Below are 22,502 nucleotides of genomic sequence, written 5' to 3' on the forward strand. Positions count from 1 at the left end.
ATTAGGAGAAATGGGATAATGGCACAAAATTCTCACTGGGATAAGAAATGTAAGGCTATACAGTATTTCTGTTAAGATTAAAGATTGTGCACACATTGTCTTTCTGGAATTTGACCCAGGATAAATTAGCTTAACCCAGATTTAGCTGCAAACACCCCCATGATAAAGTATTTTGGGTTTATGTCTTGCCTCGTTCTCAGTTAACTCTTAGCAATTATTTTTATCATTGTGTTAGAGGAAAGCATGATATTTATTGTTAATTGTTTTTAACTGTTTATTTTTTGTTGTAGGACCACTTGAGGTTTTTTTATGAAAGATGTCTAAGAAATTAATAATAATAATAATAGAGTTTTTGTTTTTAGCAACCAAGCGGTGACTAATGTGTGAATAAACGCTTTTCTTACTCTACCAACTTTAGAAACGTAAATGGGATCAGGACTGTTGAGTTCTGATTGTGCTGCTCATTCATTCATTACTTCAAATGATGCACTCTGATTTATATATGTATCTATATATTTAAAAATCATCTTCTAAACTTCACAAACATATTGAAATAATGACCTCTTTGCTTCTGTTTAATCCTTGTGAAGCAAAATCCTTGCTCTATGTCATGTAAGCCAAACTTGACGCTCAACCAATTATAAAGATAAAGCCAGTCAAATTGCTATAGAACATAATGTTACTAAACAGAACTTCGAAACACAAAGATTGCAAGGGAGAAACAAATTCAAATCTATTACTCATTTGAAGGTTTAAAATTGCCACATTAAAGTTAAGCTTATAAAATATGCATCCTAAATTGTAAGCAGTATGCAGAGTGGAAAAAAGCCCTGCTGGCTGCCCTGCAGTTAAGGAGGAAAAAGATTCAGAAGAAATTATAGCTCAGAGATCAACATACATTAGTAAAATACATTTCAGATTTAATTTATAAAAACAAAGAACCATGATTTCAAGCTGTAGCAAAAGGGGAATTAGTAATGGTAATGCACAGCAATCTGGGAAGGGAGATAATCTTTTTTTAAAAAAACAAACAAAACAACAACACCCTAAAACAAATTGTTTTGGAATTATGTTTTTCATGTTAACATGAAGTAGGTTAGTTATGTACCAAGTTTCCTCACCAATGGTATGGATCCGAAAAGGCAAAAATAAGGGCAGAAAGGCAAGATGATGGTAAACCTGGATATGGCTCAAGGCTAAGGGAACATTTACCTGGAAAACATTCATAGAATCATAGAATAGCAGAGTTGGAAGGGGCCTACAAGGCCATTGAGTCCAACCCCCTGCTCAATGCAGGAATCCACCCTAAAGCATCCCCGACAGATGCTTGTCCAGCTGCCTCTTGAAGGCCTCTAGTATGGGAGAGGCCACAACCTCTCCAGGCAACTGATTCCATTGTCGTACTGCTCTAACAGTCAGGAAGTTTTTCCTGATGACCAGCTGGAATCTGGCTTCCTTTAACTTGAGCCCGTTATTTACATAAGGTGATAAATCCTTATAAATCTAATATGATTACTTGCTTTTATGAATGTACTTCCATGTGTGTGTGTGTGGGGGAACAGAACTGGGGGTTGTTTGAGGATAGAAATTGAGATGTATTGAGAAAATACAGAGGTGAGAAAAAGTTCGTGAATCCTAATGATAATTATTGAAATTCCATAATTTTACTGTGAATCAAAACCAGCCCTTTTCTAAATATCCACTAGGTTTTATATTAACCAGTTCTGTGTCTTGTAAAATAAAACAATGTATAAATTAGGCAATGAGTACTTCAGAGTCAGGATATGTGCAAAAGTAAGCGAACCTCTGGTTGCATCAGCACAATTAAAGGGAATAGCTAGAATCAGGTGTTTTAAGTAATTAGGTAGATCTTCAGTAGTGAGTTTGGACGCCCCACTCTATAAAAGGATTTGAAACAGTGGGAATTTGGTCTTCACTATATGGTTGCATGGAAACCTGAAGCAAACTGTTCATGCAAGGAAGCCCTCAAATGTCACCGAGTTGAAGCAGTTGTGTAAGGAGGAATGGGCCCAAATTCCTCAAAAGTGATGTGATAATGACCCACCAGTGACAGAAAACACTTACTTGAAGTCATTGCTGCTCAAGGTGGTGCCACCAGGTTAACATACTTTTTCATACATGGATTTTGAATGTTGAATCAGTTGTGGATAAATAAATGTTGAAAAAGCCTATGTCTTTGTGTCATTTGTTTAATCAGGTTATCTATTGTTTATCTAGGATTATGGGGCTGGATACATTTCTAATAACATTTTAGGTTGGGAATATGTGACAAGCTTAAGAACTTTTTCTCGCCACTGTGAGAGTAATCATGTTAAACAGAAGACATCTTTTAGGGCTTTCTGGAAATATGAAAGATAGTTATTTTGTATTTAACACTGAGTGCTTTTAAAAAAAAAAGATTTCTAAGAGAGAAATCCTATGGCCCCTACATAGAGTCTTGGGGCCATAGAATACTTCGGATTCCTGGATCCGAGGTCAGAGACACTGTTCTGACCTTGTACCCAGAAGTCCGAGCTCGCCTCTGCCTCATAGCCAGCTGCCTCTTGCAAAGGTGACCATGGAGGGAAGGGAAAAGGGACAGTTCTGTGAGTGAGGAGGGTGCTGAAGGAGAAATGAGCCCAACCTCTGTCCCTTCATCTCTGCAAAGCCCCAGCAAAATGCAGAGTGAGGGGAGTGGAAGATTGCCTCCGTGTTACTCCTGTCCTGCATAGGGTTACCATCAGCCTCCCGATAATCCTGATAAGATTGTGTCCTAAACAAAGTTTGCTCACCACATCTAAAAAACGCTATCATAGAGTTGGAAAAAGTGCAGAAAAGGGTAACTAAAATGATTAAGGGGCTGGAGCATCTCCCGTATCAGGGAAGGTTACATCAACTGGGATTGTTTAGCTTGGAAAAAAGGAGGCTAAGGGAAGACATGATAGAGGTGTACAAAATTATGCATGGTATGGAGAATGTAGATAGGGAGACATTTTTCTCCCTCTCTCAAAATACTAGAACCTGGGGTCATCCCATTAAGCTGATTGGTGGGAGATCCAGGACAAATAAAAGGAAGTACTTCCTCACACAGTGCATAGTTAAATTATGGAATTCACTACCACAAGATGTGATGGTCACCAATTTGGATGGCTTTTAAAGGGGTTGGATAAATTCCTGGAGGCAAAGGCTATCAGTGGCTATTAGCCCTGATGGTTGTGCGCATCCATCAGTATTCGAGGCAGTAAGCCTGTGTGCACCAGGGAACATAGGTGGGAGGGTGCTGCTGTACCATGTCCTGCTTGTTCATCCCTAGCCAATGGCTGATTGGCCACTGTGTGAACAGACTGCTGGACTAGATGGACCCTTGGTCTGATCCAGCATGGCACTTCTTATGTTCTTATCTATTTACTTCAGGTTTTCTCCACAGCTCACCACTACCCATTCCATGTACACCTTTTCTTCTTTGCTATGGACATGGGCAATTTGCAAATTCCAGCCACACACTTCCCAGTCCCAACAAACTGCACTCCACTCTCCTATACTTGCCATACTCCCTGCCAGTACTAATTTAAAGGGGATTGGAGGCAGAGGAAACTGATTCAAATTCAAGCAGTATTAACCATGCCCCAGTCAGCCCATGACTCACTAAGGTATCGCTTGATAGTGCCAATGCTGTTCAATAATTTTGTATAGGACAATGCCAATAGCAGGAACTCCAATGGACCAGATTAACCCCCAATGCATTGGGTTTTAGAGCTCACCTCTAGAATAACTCAACTGTTTATTTATTTATTGCATTTATATACCGCCCCACAGCCAAAGCTCTCTGGGCAGTTCACAAAAGTTAAAACAGTAAACATTAAAAAGTATACAAAATTTAAAAACCACCAGAAACATAAAAACGACAGTATCCATTTATAAAACAACAGTTCTGGAGTCTGTTAAAAAACAAACTTAGCATTGTTAAATGCTGTTAAATGCCTGGGGAAAGAGAAAAGTCTTGACCTGGCGCCTGAAAGATCAGTGTTGGCGCCAGGCGAGCCTTATTAGGGAGATCGTTCCACAGTCGGGGGGCCATCACTGAAAAGGCCCTCTCTTTTGTTGCCATCCACTGAACTTCCCTCAGAGTAGGCACTCTGAGGAGGACCTTAGATGTTGAGTGCAGTGTATGGGTAGGTTCATGTCGGGAGAGGCGTCCCATCAGGTATTGCGGTCCCAAGCCATGTAGGGCTTTATAGGTTAAAACCAGCACCTTGAATTGGACTCGGAAACGTATAGGCAGCCAATGCAAGCGGGCCAGAATTGGTGTTATATGCTCAAACCTCCCTGTTCCAACTATCAATCTGGCTGCCGCATTCTGCGCAAGCTGCAGCTTCTGAACCATCTTCAAAGGCTGCCCCATGTAGCAATTCTTGCTTTGTTTTAGACACATGTGGCATGGGAGGGGGGAAGAGCACATGAAGAAGAAGAATTGGTCTGAGGAGACCAACAAATACCAAAGGCTACATGTTCCATGCTCACAAACCAAAGTGGAATTATTTTGCAGGATACAATAAATTTATTTTTTATGTATTCTAGTTCAAATAATTAGTGTCTGAAAGCTTAAACAGTGCTCAAATATGATGAGGTATTTGTGGAGGTGGTGACATTTGAACATAGCAAAGTGCTCTTCCAATATGGAATTGGGGTTAGTATGTGAGTTACTTTCCCAAGCGGTTGCTGGCTCTTTAATTTATCTCTGAGATAAATGGGCATGGAACCTTATTCCATTTTATATATCACTGTTCAAATTGCCATGCACATCACTTTTTTACTGACACACAGTAACAATATTTAATATGCTGAGACATCTTACTTACTTTAATTGAGTAATTAAACATCTGTCTCTAAATGTCACTTTGTTAGCTGCTTTATGCCATTTGCTTTTCTGAAACCTGGCCACTGCCAACACTCAAGAAAGATCCTGCATGGCTGAACTGGTGGAGTAGACCAATGCTACCATTGCTGAGCAACACTATGGTATATTCTAGAAGCTCATCCAGGCAAGTTTCTCCTTCAGAGGAGCAGTGGCTAAATTGGAATAAATGGAAGAATCTTTGACAAGCAGGGTTAAAAAGCTACTCCATACACACCTGAAACAAGTCATGTCTCCAAGGAATACCTCATGAATAACACAACTCTGCCTTCAGACATCCTTCATTTCTGATTCCCATTTACTCTGTTCCCACTAGTCCATGCCTCTGAACTAAGGTACCTCCTCATAAGGTACTCCCTTTGGACCCTTGGAGAGACGATTTCCACAAAAAGAAGAGTTTGAAAATATTACAATACTCTGTATGAGTGAGGGAACTCTATATGAGTTTAGTGGACAAGCAACAAAACCAAACATATTCTGAAAATCAAATGGAAGCTTATTAGTTATATTCTTTGACTGTATACTGTGCATCTTCATAATATCCTTTATTATCTTTTTCATTTTTTAAAGGTTATTCTCTGTAGTCTGCATTAACTCAGTTCAACAGCATTGCTTCAAGAATTACTATGTTTAGCTTTGAGAGTTTTAAATTCTGATCCTCAAATCTCTTGGGCAACTGGATGCCCTACTGAGACATAACTTAGTGGTGATTTTATATCATCTAATTAGCTCCCATCTAGTAAGATGGTCTTAACGTATTAGCTATTTTCATTTGCTGCTCTGGACTGGAAGATTGCATTTCCTAGACTGTAATAATCTGTTTTCAGTTGAGCTCAGAATTAAGCATCAGGAGAACCATAATATCTAGGGTAAAATTAAATTACTGAAAAGTCAAATACATTTTTTTTAAAATCCAAATGATCAGAAAAATAGCTAAATGATAGGTTAGCTTCACTTTTGCTAATATTTTTCAAGAACTTCTGTTCTATAGCCTGGTTTAATCAGTTTTTCACTGAATAAATTAAATCAGCAATATGACTAGATAAGAAATCTTTTCTGAACCTGAAATAACTTTAAAAGAGCTTCTAGACTGTCTCTGACTTTCTGACAAAAGTGAAGTCTATTATGAGTGCTTTAGATGGTTATTTCATTAAGATAATTTGTGAGAAGTTCATAAGATCAACGTACAAAATATTTAACAGAAGACTGTTTTTAATCAGGAGTATAAAAGGCAGTTCTGCTAGAAGATAATCATAGAAGGAATATAATCTTCACAGTTTCTGACAAAGTTACTTTGGACAGGATAGGATTAATACAATTTTTGCATACAAATGCCATTGCCTCTCAATAGTAAGTTATAATAAGGCAGAAATATTTGAGTGCTTGGGTCTATCTTGATAATGCTAATAATGAATAACTTTTTGGCTGTATTAATCTTATTTGGTGGTACGTCTGCCATGTGGTTATAAAAATATGGCTGATTCTGAATGGAAGACATACTTGATCTACTTTGTGATCTTCATACTAATGGGATAGATTTTCTCTGCTTGAACAGAGTGAAACAAAAGAATCAATTTATTACACCCGTTATATTAAAGCTTTAGGGCTTTATCTATTTTTTCTTATCAATACATTGAAAAGTATTGCCACTCCAGTATATGTGAGCATTAAAGCTGCCTAATTTTTTTTCATACTGCTTTTTTTCTTTCTTTTTTTAACTATTCAATTAATTACTAACGGGTTTTGGACTATTTTAAATTACAAACTGGGGTCTTCAATATAGTAATCTATTCTAGCTTGACTACAAATCAGTATATTTAACCTTATCTTCTCATGAGATGTATTTGAGAGAGAAAACGGAACTTTTCTACTAGAAACTATTGGAATACGTCTATATTTAGAAGTGCCTACCTATGTGATCTAGGACAGTATCCAACGGGGCAGCTGCGCTTACATAATTGACGTAGTGCTAGCATGAGCAATCTCTACTGCAATGAAAATATTGTAAACTGGTGCAACAAGTTTTCCAGGGGAACCCTCCCATCATCTTGGAATGCCCTCCCATTGGAAGCCCGACTGGCACCAACACTGATTTCATTTCGACGCCAAGTAAAAACATGGCTTTTTAATAAAGCCTTTAATGGTTAAATTCACCTGGCTTGCACATTGTTTTAACTGTTTTAATTGTTTTTACTGCTTTTAAATTATATATTGTTTTAAACTTGGTTCATGGTTTAATTTGTTTTTAGCTGTGTATATTTATTGTTTTATACTGTATGCTTTTATCTGTATGCTGCCCTGAGATCCTAATGATATAGGGCGGGATACAAATGTTTTAAATACATAAATAATCTTATGCTATTAGCTTTTTTGCTAGTGCTACATCAATTGCATAAGAACAGCAGCTCTGTTGGAGACTGCCTGTCATTCCCATTACATTGTTTTGTGAATATATTTTCATTTTTAATGTAGAATTATTCTTGTATATGATTAGATAGACTTGGATTAGATAGACACTTGGTTCAAATGCCTACTCAGCCAAGACATTCATGTTATTTGTGTGGGACTGTAAGTAACATATAAGCATACAGTGCAATCAAAGAGCCAGTGTAAATTATTGCTGGGATCCAAATTACTGCTTAGGTTAGCACAACTGACTAGCACACCCATACCCTATTGGAAATGCTTCCATGGCCTCAGTTTCAAAAGTAATTCACTGATTGGGTTCAGATGATGTGATAACCCATGATGGCTTAATTAACTCATCATGGGTTATTGTGTTGCCTGGTGGGAGTTTTTTTTTTAACCCACAATGATTTCTCTGGCCAAAATAACCCACGGTTTGCAGAATGGGTTATTTTACCCATCCTAGGTTATTGTCTTACCCAGAGGACCTTCTCTCTTCTACCACTCCCAGACTGTGGAATGGCCTGCCGGGAGAAATCCGCCAACTCTATAGTCTTTCTGCATATAAAAAAGCAATAAAGACTTCCCTCTTCTGGCAGGCCTACCCAGTCAAATTTTAAGATGTCGGGCTGTTATTTTAATAATGTATTAGTTTTATATGTTTTAATCAGTTTGATGTATTTTATAATATTTTTATATTCTATGTTGTTCCCTGCCTCAATCCAGAGAGAGAGGCGGGTAAGAAATTAATAATAATAACAATAATAATAATAATGCCACGCAGTGATCACAGTGGGTTAATTTGGCTGGTTACAGTGCTGTACAGCAAGAGCTGTCAAAACAGCTGCCACTCTGCAGTTTGCTGCCTTACTGATTAGGAACACATTAAACGCACCAAACCAGCAGTGTAGAGAAGGCAGGCTATGAGGTTTAGGCCTGATCCTGCAACCCCCCAAGGTATTGTAGGCATTTTCCTTTTTGGTGCACTTGGGATTTGCACTGCTTTCAGAGTTAGGGCGCTGGGTTTTTATAGTGCAACGAGTGCCTCAGTAGAGGAGGCTGGCTCTGAGGTTTGGTCCCAATCCTGCAAACCCCCAAGGTTTTCTAGGCATCTCCTTTTTGAGGCACTTGAGATTTTTGCTCCTCTGGGGTAAATGTGCAAGGGTGGATCAGGTATCTCCTGGCTAAGAGAGGCTGTGTGTGGAGTTTGGTCCCAATCCCCCAATGTTTTCTAGCCACTTTCCCCTTTTGGGGGTGCTTGGGATTTTTGCTCCTCTGGAGTAAACTATCTGGGACTTGCTGGTGGATCAGGTGCCTCCTGACTCAGAGAGGCTGTATATAAAGTGTTGTCTTGATCCTGCAAACCTCCAGCGCTTCAGAGGTGAAACATTGCCACTGCTTGGGCAGCAGGACTGCAGCAGGACGGGGGGCAGTAGCTTAAGCTACTCACAGTCATTATTTGTCTGATTGTGTGGGAGATAACAGTAGCTTATTTTCAATATAAGCTACATCATGGCTTAATGTAAGAATGTATCAAGCAAGAAAAGCAGTTATGGACGAGAGGAGATCAGGCATACAGAAGATCATTACATGGCTGGGCAGGTATGAAATCGAGGCAGGGGCATTTAGTCTAGCCACAGGGTCCAGTTCCATGTTATCTTGTGGTGCATCCTTTAGGTTTTAGTTACCTCTAATTTTGTGTTCACTTATTCGCATTTTGGGAATTCCCCTTTCCTTATAAACCAGAAAATGTAGAAGCTGGGAAAGCCAGAGTTTGGGGATGACTAGTAGTTTTTGTATTTTTATTTTTATTTATTTTAGAACACTAGACCTCCAAGCCATATTAAAACTACTTTTGTAAAGTCACCCCACTTTTAAAGGGGTGGCATGTGTGGTGAGGAAAGTACTGTCTGAGAAATGCAAGTCCAAATTCCTCACAGATATACTGAACCAGTTGCATGAATCTTTGGAATCTGGTCAGAAAGTAGGAGAAAGGAAGTAGAAAAAAGCATAAGTGTATATGTAAAATAAATAAATTAAACGTTCATTAAATTTGCCAATGTTAGTAGATATTTTGATAAATAATGAAATGAAAAAGCAAAAAACCCAACAACCCCTATTTAAAATGTTTGAAATCTTAATCTTCCATGCCATGATGGTCTTTAATTGGGTTTCAGCTATTGTTCCATGATACATTAATATTCCAAGAATGTCATCTTGAGAAAAAAAATTAATTACATTTAATTATTTCTACATTTTGCTTTCTTGGTTATGCTGTACTTGACATCAGAGGATGCAGTTGGATAGTCAGGAGGGCAATAGATTTATTGCTGTAAGGCTGCTTTTTCTGCTTCACTTAAGAGGAGTTTAAATGGGTCTCATTTATATGAGATTTCTAAGCACATGCTACCTCTACCCTACGATTATGTCCCTGAGTTTATATGCAGCCTTTAAAGCACATTATTGCTGAGTGCCTCTTTCTTAATTGGCTTGGATCAAAACAAAATATGTTTTAATCAGGACAAATTCAGAAAACTGTTTCTTAGCCTGTAAGTAGTGTTGCTAGAGGCTCAATTCCCTTGCCCCCGCTATCTGTCTACTTCCATAATCAGAGCAAACTGCCATCTTGGCCCTGTGGGGAAGAAGAAGGACCGAGGGGAAAGGAGCAGGCAGAAGTAACATCGGGGCCTGCTCCTGTTGGACTCTTCCCCACCCCCACAGGGCAAACTGCCATCTTGGCCCTGTGGGGAAGAAGAAGGACCGAGGGCACAGGAGCAGGCAGAAGTAACATCGGGGCTTGCTCCTGTTGGACTCTTCTCCCACCCCCACAGGGCAAACTGCCATCTTGGCCCTGTGGGGAAGAAGAAGGACCGAGGGGACAGGAGCAGGCAGAAGTAACATCGGGGCCTGCTCCTGTTGGACTTTCTCTCTCCTCCCTCCCTCCCTCCTGGACTCCTTTTCCTTGTGTGTCATGTCCTTATTAGACTGTAAGCCTGAGGGCAGGGACTGTCTTTTTTGCTAAGTGTAAGCCGCTCCGAGAGCCTTTTTTGGCTAAGGAGCGGGGTATAAGTATGATAGATAAATAAATAAATAAATAAATAAATAAATTTCCCTTGCCCCCGCTATCTGTCTACTTCCATAATCAGAGTCTGGCTCTCCTCTCCTCTTTGTACATCTGACATAGTCTCCATTTGCTTCTTCCAGGTTTGGACCTTTTGCTTAGGCCACATGAAAACTGTTCCTTATATGTCAGGAGGTGTAGGGAGAGAAACTGGAGAACAATGCATCCCTTTCTCTGCTCCCTCTTCCCATCTGTGACAGAAAGAAAAGCACTCCCTCTTTCCATCTCTGTCATAAATTATTTTGGTCCTGAAGGAGGGGTGCGTGTGTCATATGACAGTGATGTTTTCCCTAGTAAAAATATGGGTGGGGTGAGTGATTATGCAATCTAAGAATTGGGGACAACGGAATGGAGGGAAAAGGCTGGGGTTATTTCTCAATATGTATTCATCCTGGATTCACTACTTACATATTTCATGCTGTGTGTATGTTTGGGTATAACATTTGGATGAAATGTATTGCACTGCTATAATCAAGAACTATCCTACAGTATGTGTAGCCTAGTCAGCACAAAACTCCCTTGCTCAGTGTGGTCTTGAGTACTGAATAACAATTTCCTGAGTTGAAAAATATTTAAATGGTTGGCCAATTGGTATAATGGGATCCTGAGTTGCTTAATGTTTAAGTGGTGGGAAGTAGTGAATTTGAGCTTATTTTGTGAAGAGTCAATGAAGACTTAGGCCTAATTCACACAAACAGGAGATCAGGTGGCAAATTGAACCTGTATTTCACTATTTCAAACTGCAAGTGGGAAATGGCATGAATGAATGCTAACTCCATATTTTAACAAAACAACCAACTTTTCAAGCACATAGAAAACTAACTCATCCAGTTGATGAGAATGGATGAAAAGTACTCCAGGTTTTTTGGGTTTTTTTAGTTAAAGGGCACTATGTATTTGGCTAACTAGCTACATGAATGGATTAGCAGTAATGGACCAAAAGGTTTAAGGAACAAATGTGTTAGTAGACCAAAATTAAATGACTCCAAAGGGAAGGATGTTTAAGAAAATGACACTGTGCATGTCTACTAAGAAGTAAGTAACATTCAGTTCAATGGGATTTACTCCCAGGTAACTGCATATAGGACTTACTTCCAAGTACACATGCCTAGGATTGTGTTGTAAGACTTATAAAATCAAAATTTAAAATTGTTACATGCATGAAACTATAGGAAAAGGAGTTAGGAATATAAATGGATGAAGTATTTGGCATTAGGACTAAAAAACTGGAATATTTTTCTCTACTTGCATGACTTTGAAAGAGGCATATTGTAAGGAAATTGCTAGATGACACACCCAATGCTGGTTGAAATAACTAGAAACTACATATTGGAACGGCTGCTGTGCAAAAGGGTCAGAGCTACTTTTTGGGGTGGGTATGTTAATGCATTAAGAAATTCTGGACAGACATGATAGGTATAATTGGTCAATACAAGAATACCAATATAGGATCAGAATTTAGTGCAGTACTTACTAGCTCCATCCATTGTATGTATAAAAATGGCCAGTTTGGGTATTGACAAAACTTTTAAGATTTACATGTGAAGAGGAGTGAGGACAAGCTAGCTCCCAGTGTTTTCATTCTCATTGACTCTAATGTCTACAGTAGAGAGCCTCCTCTGTATGTGCAAAAGGTCTCCATACAATTTAGAACACTGATTATTCATGGATAGAGGAAGCCCTCTGCTGCAGACAGTCACATTCTGTGAGTGCAAGTTGATAAGAATGAATGAATTATGTGTGTGGGGGGGGGGGAGAGACAGAACGAGTGTGTTCAAGCCCGTTCCCCCTCTTCATATATAGACTCTTCACATATTTAAAATGACTGAAGAGGTCTATTGGGTCTGGAAGGAACCTACAGCTTTAAGTTAGTGCAGGAAATAGCAACAATAGAGAGAACAAAAAGTTTGATTACAGCTGAGCACACTAGAATAGACTGATTTATTTTAGTGCAAAATGGTAAAAGTTTATACTGTTTTGGAATTATTAATGGTGTTTGGATTTTTAATGGCCATTATAGATGTGAAAATTGATCACAATTCCTATTATCCCTCACCATTGGTCATGCTGGCTAGACCTGATGGGGGTTGTAGGTCAAAACATTTGGAGGGCCACATGTTGCCCACCCCTTCTCTACTGAAAGACATATTGCTTCTTGGATATGTTGTATTAGTTGATATTTTCTTGCTTGTTATGTTAACAAAAATATGAACACAAAGAAAATGAGGCAGGAAGAAGCATTGTAAGTTAATATTCTCTCTGATATGCTGGTTCAGCATTTCCCAACCTGGAATCCACCAAATGTTTCAGACTATGGGCAGTATCCAATAGGGCTCTTCTGTGCACGATCTGCCCCTTCCAGAATTAAGTGTTTCCCACTCCTTTTGGATCTTGTCCTTGGAAGCTTTAGGAGCAGTGTGCAGAGCTGAACCAGTGCTGCTGGCTGCATGCACAAGCTCACTATTGGATACTGCCCATTGTACGAGCTAATACTTATCTGATACTGGGCTGAGTCTACGGACTACTGCCTGTCTATGTGAATAGAGATAGTAACCTAATTTGCACATAACAGCAATAACTGGGGTTTTTTTTAACCCATGAATTATCCAGCCTGTGCGAGTGTACAACCATGTGTTCAAACGCTGTTTATCCCTCAACAATCGGCACTTGGCATTCGGACATCATAGCAACGACCCAGGATAGGGTATTCAAAGCAGAAGCGACAAGTGTGCAAGGAAGAGTGGGCTCGCTTGTTCCCACATAGCTCCAACTAACTATGGGTTGTTTAACTCATATGTGCAAACATGGCATATAGTAAGTTGTCTTTTCCACCCACTGAAGCCAAGCTATGTCTTACAAAACAACTATTTATAATATAAATTGAGCAGACACTTCCTGCTACAAAACATCCTGCAGAAAACATGATTTGCAGTGGAGAATTATTTTTGTTTATAATAACTTTATACCATGCAGTATACTAAAATCCCTAAGTGGTTCATACTAAAAATACAATGTAATAATGTAAAAACAAGATAAAATAATGAATAATTAAAAACATTACAATGCGATGTTCAACCCTTTCTTCCACATTGGGTTCCAAACTTATGTTTTTAAGATTAGCACAGCTCTGGAGCCCTTGCACTGGGTAAAAGTGTCCACAGTTCAGTAAAAGGACAATGTTTCAGAAACATGCCATTTCTGGATTTCAGGGCATTCTTTACAGTGTGCCGATGCAAATACAACTGTATTATTTGATGTGATAGCTTTACATTTCTCTATATATCCAAATTCCTGTGATACTATTTTACTTTAATTTAGTATAAATGCCTTATTTTTATATTATTATAAAGACAAGGCAAGTAACACCTTGGATTATACTTTAACAAAAGTGTAATTGCATATTTAGAAAGCAGGGCATATCTGACTTGCTGCTATTCTAGCTAAACCTCTTCTGCACTTGAAAAATGTTGAACAAAATCCAGCTGAAGCCAATTCTGCCCTTAAGAACTAATGAAGTTAGAGCATCTCGTGTTTTTTTAATGGCATACATTACACAGGAGAACAAATGAGATAGCATTAAGCTTCCTGGAACTAAATCGATAGTGCACCAATTTATGCTTGATGGATTGTGCAAAAAGTCAAATAAGACTTGAAATTAAAAAAAATACAAAAAAAAATATAGTCTTTGTATCTTAAACATCCCACAATCATTCCTGACTACATCCATCCCGTAGATTACCCAGTTAGTTCAATCAATTTGCTTAATTGGTAAGTCCCTTTCCCTCTGCTGACCAAGTTAGTATTCTCTGTGGCACATGGGCAACTCTTTTCCAATCCTTTCTTTCCATGCAGTATACCATCTTTTTTGGTAAAGCTACCAAAATTCTGCATTACGATAATTATTTTTAATTAAAACACATAGAGACACGCACACACTTATTTGCTTATCTTATCATTTATCCCAATAATTCTAGTTATGAGAAGGTGTGTTGAAAACCCATCCCTCACCAGTAGAAACATCACTCAGTTTCCCACCTTTCCAGTTTATGGAGGAAACTTTACACACTGCATATTTAATGGATACATTTTCAAAGAGTCTTGTGATATATGCCTTCTAAAACTATAATAATTGAAGAAGAGAATCCTTTATTTCATCATGAAAATATGTTGTAGAGCTGTGATTGGCTGTGTCTTTCCATAACGTAAATCTGGACCAAAATGAATGTATCCAGTGCAGATCTTACACTTTTATTAGGCACACACTACAGGGCTGTAAACCGCCTAAAAATGTATTGTGCAAAGCATCCTTCGGTTTTCACTGGGTGTTGTTCACATGCTTTCAATTTTATAATCACAACCTTAGGCTCAGAAAATACTTCTTTTAAAAGAAAAAAGCCCAACATTCTCAGGGTGCTGACATCTAGGCCTGCTACAGATTCTGCACTTGCATAGTGTGATTGCAAGATGCACACCAGCATCTAATCTCATTTCTTTTCTTTCTAATATTTGAAATATTTTATAAATGGATTTTATAGTACAATAAACATTAATTTCCTGGTCTTTTGTGCGTTCGTGCTGAAATACCAATTTAAAACAGTGACTTGTGTTCAATCTTGTGCTAAAGAATAAAATCATTTTACCCAATTTTAAAAGTGGGAACATGAGAATGATTAACCTACCTATAGATTATACATGCACTGTTCCTGCATGTGTCACAGTTAGATGTGTCTTGACCAGTCCGATATGAAAGCCTACAAAGATAAGAAAATGTTATGATTAAAAGCATTTGCTTCATCCTTGGTTTGCTTTTATTTTCTAGGGCAAAGCAAAACAAAGAAGTATTTCCCCATTTATTGTTGGTCAGTCTTACACCTGCCCTAAGGACAAAGTGATAATTAAGTATAGTGGGCCACAACTGAAATATGTAAAATGAACACTGGGCCCATATATAATTTACATATTGTACTTAGTAAAATATAAAGGGTGAGACATTCTGTCCTTCCAAATTATGTGCATTCTGTATTCCATCAGGTGAATATTCTAGTCCCCAAGTAACAAGTTGAGTACCATTACCATTGCTACATATTCGAAGTCATTATTCAGTAGCTGGCCTTTATTATAAGGGGAGTCTTTATAATTGCTCTTATAACTTGCTTCATGGACACTTTTCTGCATAGGTACTTCAAGATTTATTTCTGGAACAATAGCATCTAGTATCTGGACATTCAAGGGAAGTGTCTTTCAGTAGCCGCACTTCTCTTTAGGGCCATATATTGTCCACTCCTGATTTAGTAGTAACACTAAGTTCCTGTGTTGCATAAACACTAGAGGTGTGCAATAGCCACAAGATTTGGTTTGGATCCTGATCCAGCAATTCAGAAAACAGCCCAATTTAGCACGGCTGACTCGAAATCTCCTATTTACTATCATTGGAAATCAACTAATGACTCTATAACTTGTTTTCTATTTTACGGAATTGTATGAAACTAGCAGGAATAATAGCCCCTTATGCGAGGATGAAGCCTGCCACATTTGAAACAAATAGGTGTAGGAAGTTTTGTGTTAGGCACCCTTAAACGTTGATTGTCTTTAAAAGGCAACTGCCAATAACATGTTTTTATTTCTTGGCAGAATTGCATTAATTTTGTAGGCATAGTTAACCGTTCTGAAGGGATCGTGGCTGTCAATTTTCAAATGAATAGGTTTTGGGTTTTCTGTGCAAGAACAATGTTTGCAACATTTAGGTTTTCAAAATAGGTTGTGCTCATCTCCCTGTTTTTGCATGCAATCACTATGAAAATGACTTACAGTATAGAACAACCCTAGTTAAGAAACCTGCAAAATTTCAGAAAGTTAAGTGCAGGAGCTAGGGAGTAATGACAAGTGAAAAACAGTTTAAAACTTTTATATTTTTTGCTCAATTAATAACAAAGCCAAAGAAAGTGTAATAGGAAGGGTAAATGGCTGGGTTCACATAACACGCTAACCCACCCAAAAGTGGTGGTTGTTAAACCATGTTTTTTTGTATTGTCTGAATGCAGTACTTTTTCCACAAACTGGTTTATCATGTTGTCCGAATGCAGCACTTTTTCAGCAGGGTAGGTTATTGTGTTGTCTGAACACAGTGCATTTTCCACAGCGCTGTTTATTTTTCTTGAACAAGTTAGGACTAGTACAGCATTTTTCAAGCAAGCATCCAGTGCTACACCTTTCCTGGTCCCACAGTCTCAATCAAATTCTTTTAACGTTCCTGCTCTTAAGAGAGGAAACTAGCAAAGACCATTGAACACTGGGTCTTCAATATATTAATTACCTCAGCATCTTTCCCCCAAAAGCACTGGGACAGGAGAGCTCTAGTAAAAACATTCACTGACTCTGTTCAGACAACACAACCACGGTGGTTAAGTGTTTTGAACTAAACATTATGGCTTAGTGTGTCATGTGGACCATTCTTAACCATGGTGGCTACATAAGCACGGATTAAACACACTCACTAACCATTTGTTGCAAAAGAGTTAGTGGCCTAACCATAGGTTAGCATGTCATCTGAACAGGGTCACTGTGATTAAAAGCTAGATCTACAACTCTCCCTTCCCTTCTCTCCATCCTGGTGCTTTTCTTAAATACAGAGCTTGGGGAGAAATGTAGAAATTTTGGGAGACATAATGTCTGTGTTTTTAAGTCCCTCCAAATTCAAATTGCTAATGAATCTTCAGGAGTGTTCAGATTTAAATGTGGTTTAGTTTGAAGGAGTGCCATTTTGATTTGGACATTTCCCGAATCTGTCGGAATCATTCCAATTCGGTTCAGGATTCAGATGAATCTGAAGCGCAGCCACAATAAACACACCAGCAGGGACCATTACAGTTTATAGCTCTAGTGTTGCTCCAGCACTTACAAGTTTCTGCAGCCTGGAGGGGTTTATATGACCAAAATGTGGAGTCATGAAAATACACCAAACAGAAGTTAACGGACCCACATGGATTTTGAACCACTGAATATACAATGACACACTGACCAACAATCCTGAATTATTACAAGAGGGGTCAGGAGTTAAAAGCATTATGATAGATGCACTATCATCCAAGTCCTTGCCACAACTCAGTACCAAATTTTCCTACTCTATGCATTTCCTGTCCAACCTTCTTGCTTTAGCTGGAGACCATATCAATATCCTCATCAATTCCAGCATAGCTGGAATGTCCATACCACCTTCAATTTAAATGTAACATAGAAAGACATTTCCAGCTGTCTAGGCAAATTATTAAGAGAAAGCTACATTTTTGGAAGCTTTTAATAAAAATGTTGCAATTTATCTAAAACAATTGATAGCAATGGGCATGGGAATCAATAGGCAGAGCTGTTGGTTCCTGAGGGGTAGAGCCAGAGAGGGCAGACCTGGGAAAGACAATTCCCTCCTGGAGGATATAACAGAGCCTCGCATGTGGCCTCAGTCAGTGTTGTCTTTTCCATCTGTCTTTCAATTTTCAGTTATTTATGTTGCTATGGTTAGCCACTGGTTCACGGAGCTGGAAAGGAATTCGACCCACCAGCACAATTGAGCCATGTGTGGCGTTGGTGTTTAAAGTTGTTTATAGTTATGTGTTCTCTGCCCAACTTCTTTGTCATAAGCACTGGAGGAAATAAGACAGCTTGTTTGGGAGCAAGTGGGAGAGATGATGATGATGATGATGATGATGATTTCTATACTGCCCCATAACCAAAGCTCTCTGGGTGATTTACAAAAGATTTAAACATTAAAAACTATACACAAAATTTAAACCATAAAAATATGCAACACACATCTAAAAACAACTTTGAGCTATCAGCACCCTGCTTCCCACCAAGTGAGTCCTCATAAGGGAATTTTGGGTGGGGCTCCAAGTTGACAGCACAGCTCAGAGTTACCAGCTGCAAACTCAGAGGACTGGGTTATTGGTCCATGTCAAGGACCCTACATTATTGGTCCATGTTACGGTGCGCCCAAGACTCTTGTCACTCCCATCATTATCCCATGGGTTAGGGTGGAAAATCAAACCAGCAGCTGGGCTCTCCGATGATGGGGTTCCAGACCTATGCTACACCAGAACTATTTAAGCTGTAGCCATTGAAGTTGTGGCCAATGTTAACCCAATTCCAGACTATATGTAGTTATTGCCCTCTCTATCTTGCATGCCAATAAGTACTGCAGGCATAATCAGTCTAATTTTCATGGCCATTACTACCTAGACATGGTGATCCTGAAAACCTCTGTTTGCTCCCTTCATATGATATAGAAAAAATATATAGAATCAGTTTGCACTACAGAACCGTGCCCACATGAAAACATCCTGACAGAGCTTAATAAAACCCTATTTTCCCATGACGTTGGAGAAACAGGAAGCTTGTGAGCGCTCCCATATCCAACTATGAGTAATTTGCATTGGGGGGAAGCAAGAGAGCTGGATGGAGATATGGGCTGGATGGGAATATGGGAGGCATGTACAAACCTCCCATTCTGCCAGTATCTTGCCCCCAGTGCCCATGCACAGGAGGAGCATGGGAGAGAACAGAACTCCAAATAGTTCATGGTCAGGCCAGATAAATTCTCAGTTTTAACTCTTTTATGTTCTTGCACTGCAGTAATGAATACTACAATCTAAAGCCTATGTTTGCTTAATTTGGGATAAAACCTTGCACTCAGTTTGGACTTATATGTTCAATGCCCTCCTTGGCAGTATACTTATCAAATTGCATGCTGGCCCGCAGCCTTAAGCCTTCACCTATCTTATAGCTCTGCAATGATTAGTTACTCCGGCTGCAATCTGTGCAAACTTAACTTGGGAGAAGGTCTTATTGAACTCAGTCGGACGTACTTCAGAGTAAAAAGTCAGAGGATTCCAGTGCGTGTCACATTTTTGTGCCCTCACAATCACTATGGTCTCATGGGTCTAGTGCCATGGAAGGGGTGAGGATAAAAATATTGCGAGATCTCCTCCTCTGTTTACACACTCAAGCAACGACCTCGGAGGGGGAGGACGTTGCGCCTGCCATTTTGTTTTGTTTTTTGTTAAAGGAGAAGAGCGCACAAACGCTCGTGCACAAAAGGTCAGGTTTTTTATTTTAAACAATCTTTCCTGCTCCCTCCACCCCACCCCCAATGGGCGCAGAGCTCCTGAATAACCACTAGGAGCCAGGACAAACTACAATGCCCGCACACACGTTCCGCAGTCTCAGGATCAGCCCGAGCCCATGGAAAAAGCAGGCTCAAAGGGTAGGGTGAGATCCTGGGGAAAGGGAGGGATTATCTCTCCTGACCCCAGGATCTCCTGTGCGTCATGTGGACGCACAGGGACGATCCCAGGGATTGCCCCAGGATATCGCCCCGTCTAGCTACGGCCTATGATCCAATAGTACAGAAGATCCTGAAAGGAAGGAAATATGCTACTCTGTCTTATCTCTTTCCCTCTTTCTCTTTTTCTAAGTGAGGAGTGGACACTTCAAATGCAGGTCAGGATCCAAACAATTGTGAAGCAGGTACCAGGAGTCAAAGAGGAATTTAGAATTGTTTTTATTAAACCGCACCCCCACATTATTATTTATTATTTATAAATCAGAGTGCCATCACTCTGCATGGTGCTTTACAGAGCACAAGAGAACAGCTCCCTGCTCCGAAGAGTTTACAGTATAACATTCAAACAGAGGAAGGGGGTGAAATGGGAGGCAGGGATAAATAGGAAAGCCGAATGTGGTTGTTTCAGTTGTATGTAATTAGGCAAAGTGCTTTTGAAAGTCAGGAGTTTCAAAAGGAGTGTACAATATGGAACAGGGTCATAGGAAGCTGCCTTATACTGTGTCAGACCACTGGCCGATTGAGTTCAGTATTGTTCACGCTAACTAGCAGCAGCTCTTGAAGATTTCAGACAGGTCTTTCCCAGCTTTACCTGGAGATGCCAGGGACTGAACACTGAATTCCATCCAAGGAATGAGGGTCAGCTATTCAAATTCTGAACATCCACTGGCTTAGAATAAGCCCCCTGCTTCACCCTAGGTAGTACTTTTAATTCTTGCTTCCCAAAATCCCCACCAACCTATCAATTATTACCCTATACATTTTCTTAAATACTCTCCCTATGCTAACATTTTGAAAGATCTGCACATGAGGGAACAACATCAGGAGAGGACTTTCCCCCTCATGTCCTATTTGTTGGCAGCTGTGTGGAAAAGGATACTGGACTAGATCTGCCTACAGTCTGATCCAGCAGAGCTCTTATGTTCTTAAGATTGCAGTAAACTGAACTGAGCAACAAACACAACTGTACTGCTTAGGTCAAGAACAAGAATGAAGTTCTAATTGTGTATGATTTTTTTTTACATTAGGGTGTACATTATCAGCTTTGCATATTTGCTTCCTGAGGATGCTGGCTACACTAATTGTTATCACTTAGGGGAGTGTCCCCTCTTTTATGGCCAAACTAGACATGACGCTAAATATACAATCACTGTGCACCACAATCCATTATTAAATACATTATTTTCCTGAAATTTACTAGTAACTAGCCAATGACTGAACAATGTAATCCCCTTAGAATTGGTCTTAGCCGAGTAGAAACGGTTACCATATACATTCCATTAAACCCCCCTCAGTTCACCCCTGCCCCTTGCCAAATTAATTTAGACATGAATTACTTTGTTTTCAAGGATGAAGTAAATTTATGAGTTTAATGGCATAAGCGTTATGCAAATTCTTTTTGACTGGCTTAGACCCTCACAAGTACATATAAGTTAGAATCCCTAGCTGAATTAGCTCTGAACTGTTCGGTGATTATTCTACTTCATGGACTGTGGCTAATAGCCCTGAGCCTGACTGAGTGCAGGAATAATATCCTAGTTATTATGTAAATGAAAACTCCCTTATCCAATCAGATTCTGGAGAATTTCATAACTGAGTATGTTTAGGGGTCAGTAATTCTAATATCCTTGGGCTGTGGTTTGCTAAGTTTCATTCAGTATGCTAACAGTGAATTTTAAGTACAATTACAACTATCACACCACGTGTTTTATTTGGTTTGTGGTAGACATGCAGAACGCAGCATTTAGATAACAATCTGTTTTTAGTGAGAATAGCGTCTATGCACTTATACTAAGAAAAAAAATACATATTTTGAAGGAATTCTCACCATATTGCTCTTCCTCAAATGGATAACAGGGTATGTAACTTTGAAACATAACACAAAACTGCTCTGCTGTGATGCATATGCAGAACTTCTGAGCATGTCTGTATTTCTGTGCCATTCAGTGGAGGAGTAACTTCTGCCTTTACGTTCCTATCCATATGCAAAACAGACCTTTCCATTGATTAAAGTGAATCCAGTAGTCTGTGCTCTTGCGCTCTCTCTCTCGCTCGCTCTCTCTCTCTCTCTCTCTCTCTCACACACACACACACACACACACACACACACACACAAACACTCTCTCTCTCACACACACACACACAAGAATCCTTCTGCCTGAAAGGGTTCATTGGATTAAGTTGAATGGCTGCTTATAGTGTACTTCTAAAAGGCTGAGTTTGGAATTTAGGTTATGTTCACAGTAGGCACAGTGAATTTGGCTGTTAAAGCTTCTGTTAATTGGTGTTTCAGTATATTTACAGATTTCAGATTTTGTATGTGTCAGTGTTAAAAAAACAAAAACAAACCAAAAAAATAATAATTAAAATAAAATAAAAATCACCACACCACCACCACCCTTCCCAAACAATATAAAGCTGAAAGCAAGTTTCTCAGATGTGAATGCGGTTGGTTTTCTTGTGTGAGGCATATAAAGTATACTACAGTACTGTAAGCAAAATAAAGAACATGCATTTCAAATCCTCATTATTCAACGCAAAGGAAACCAGAGCCAACAGCAGTAATAAACATATAACGCTAAGAAGAGGGACAAGGAAATTTACAGGGGAATGATGCCAAAAATAACCCTTAAATGCTGAGTTTAGTTTTTTCTATATACAAGTTTTGCATACTTGAATATTGCTTTTTGCGAATCGGTCATCACGTCTCCCTTGTGGTACAACAACCA

The 22,502-nt window shown here is 39.2% G+C and overlaps 2 protein-coding genes across 2 annotated transcripts in view; one reads left to right on the forward strand and one right to left on the reverse strand.

The window, feature by feature from the left end:
- DOCK1 (dedicator of cytokinesis 1) overlaps positions 1 to 22,502 on the forward strand; it is a 427,979-nt gene that overhangs the window by 134,240 nt on the left and 271,237 nt on the right. The gene's annotated exons all lie outside the window — the stretch shown is intronic.
- The window catches only part of INSYN2A (inhibitory synaptic factor 2A), a 66,418-nt gene that overhangs the window by 1,088 nt on the left and 42,828 nt on the right, over positions 1 to 22,502 (reverse strand). The window contains exon 5 of the mRNA XM_063131596.1: positions 15,122 to 15,193. Coding sequence (XP_062987666.1) covers positions 15,122 to 15,193 — 72 coding nt within the window. The remainder of the gene's footprint in view (positions 1 to 15,121; positions 15,194 to 22,502) is intronic.

This window comes from Elgaria multicarinata, chromosome 8, assembly GCF_023053635.1.
Source record: "Elgaria multicarinata webbii isolate HBS135686 ecotype San Diego chromosome 8, rElgMul1.1.pri, whole genome shotgun sequence".
NCBI lineage: Eukaryota > Metazoa > Chordata > Lepidosauria > Squamata > Anguidae > Elgaria > Elgaria multicarinata.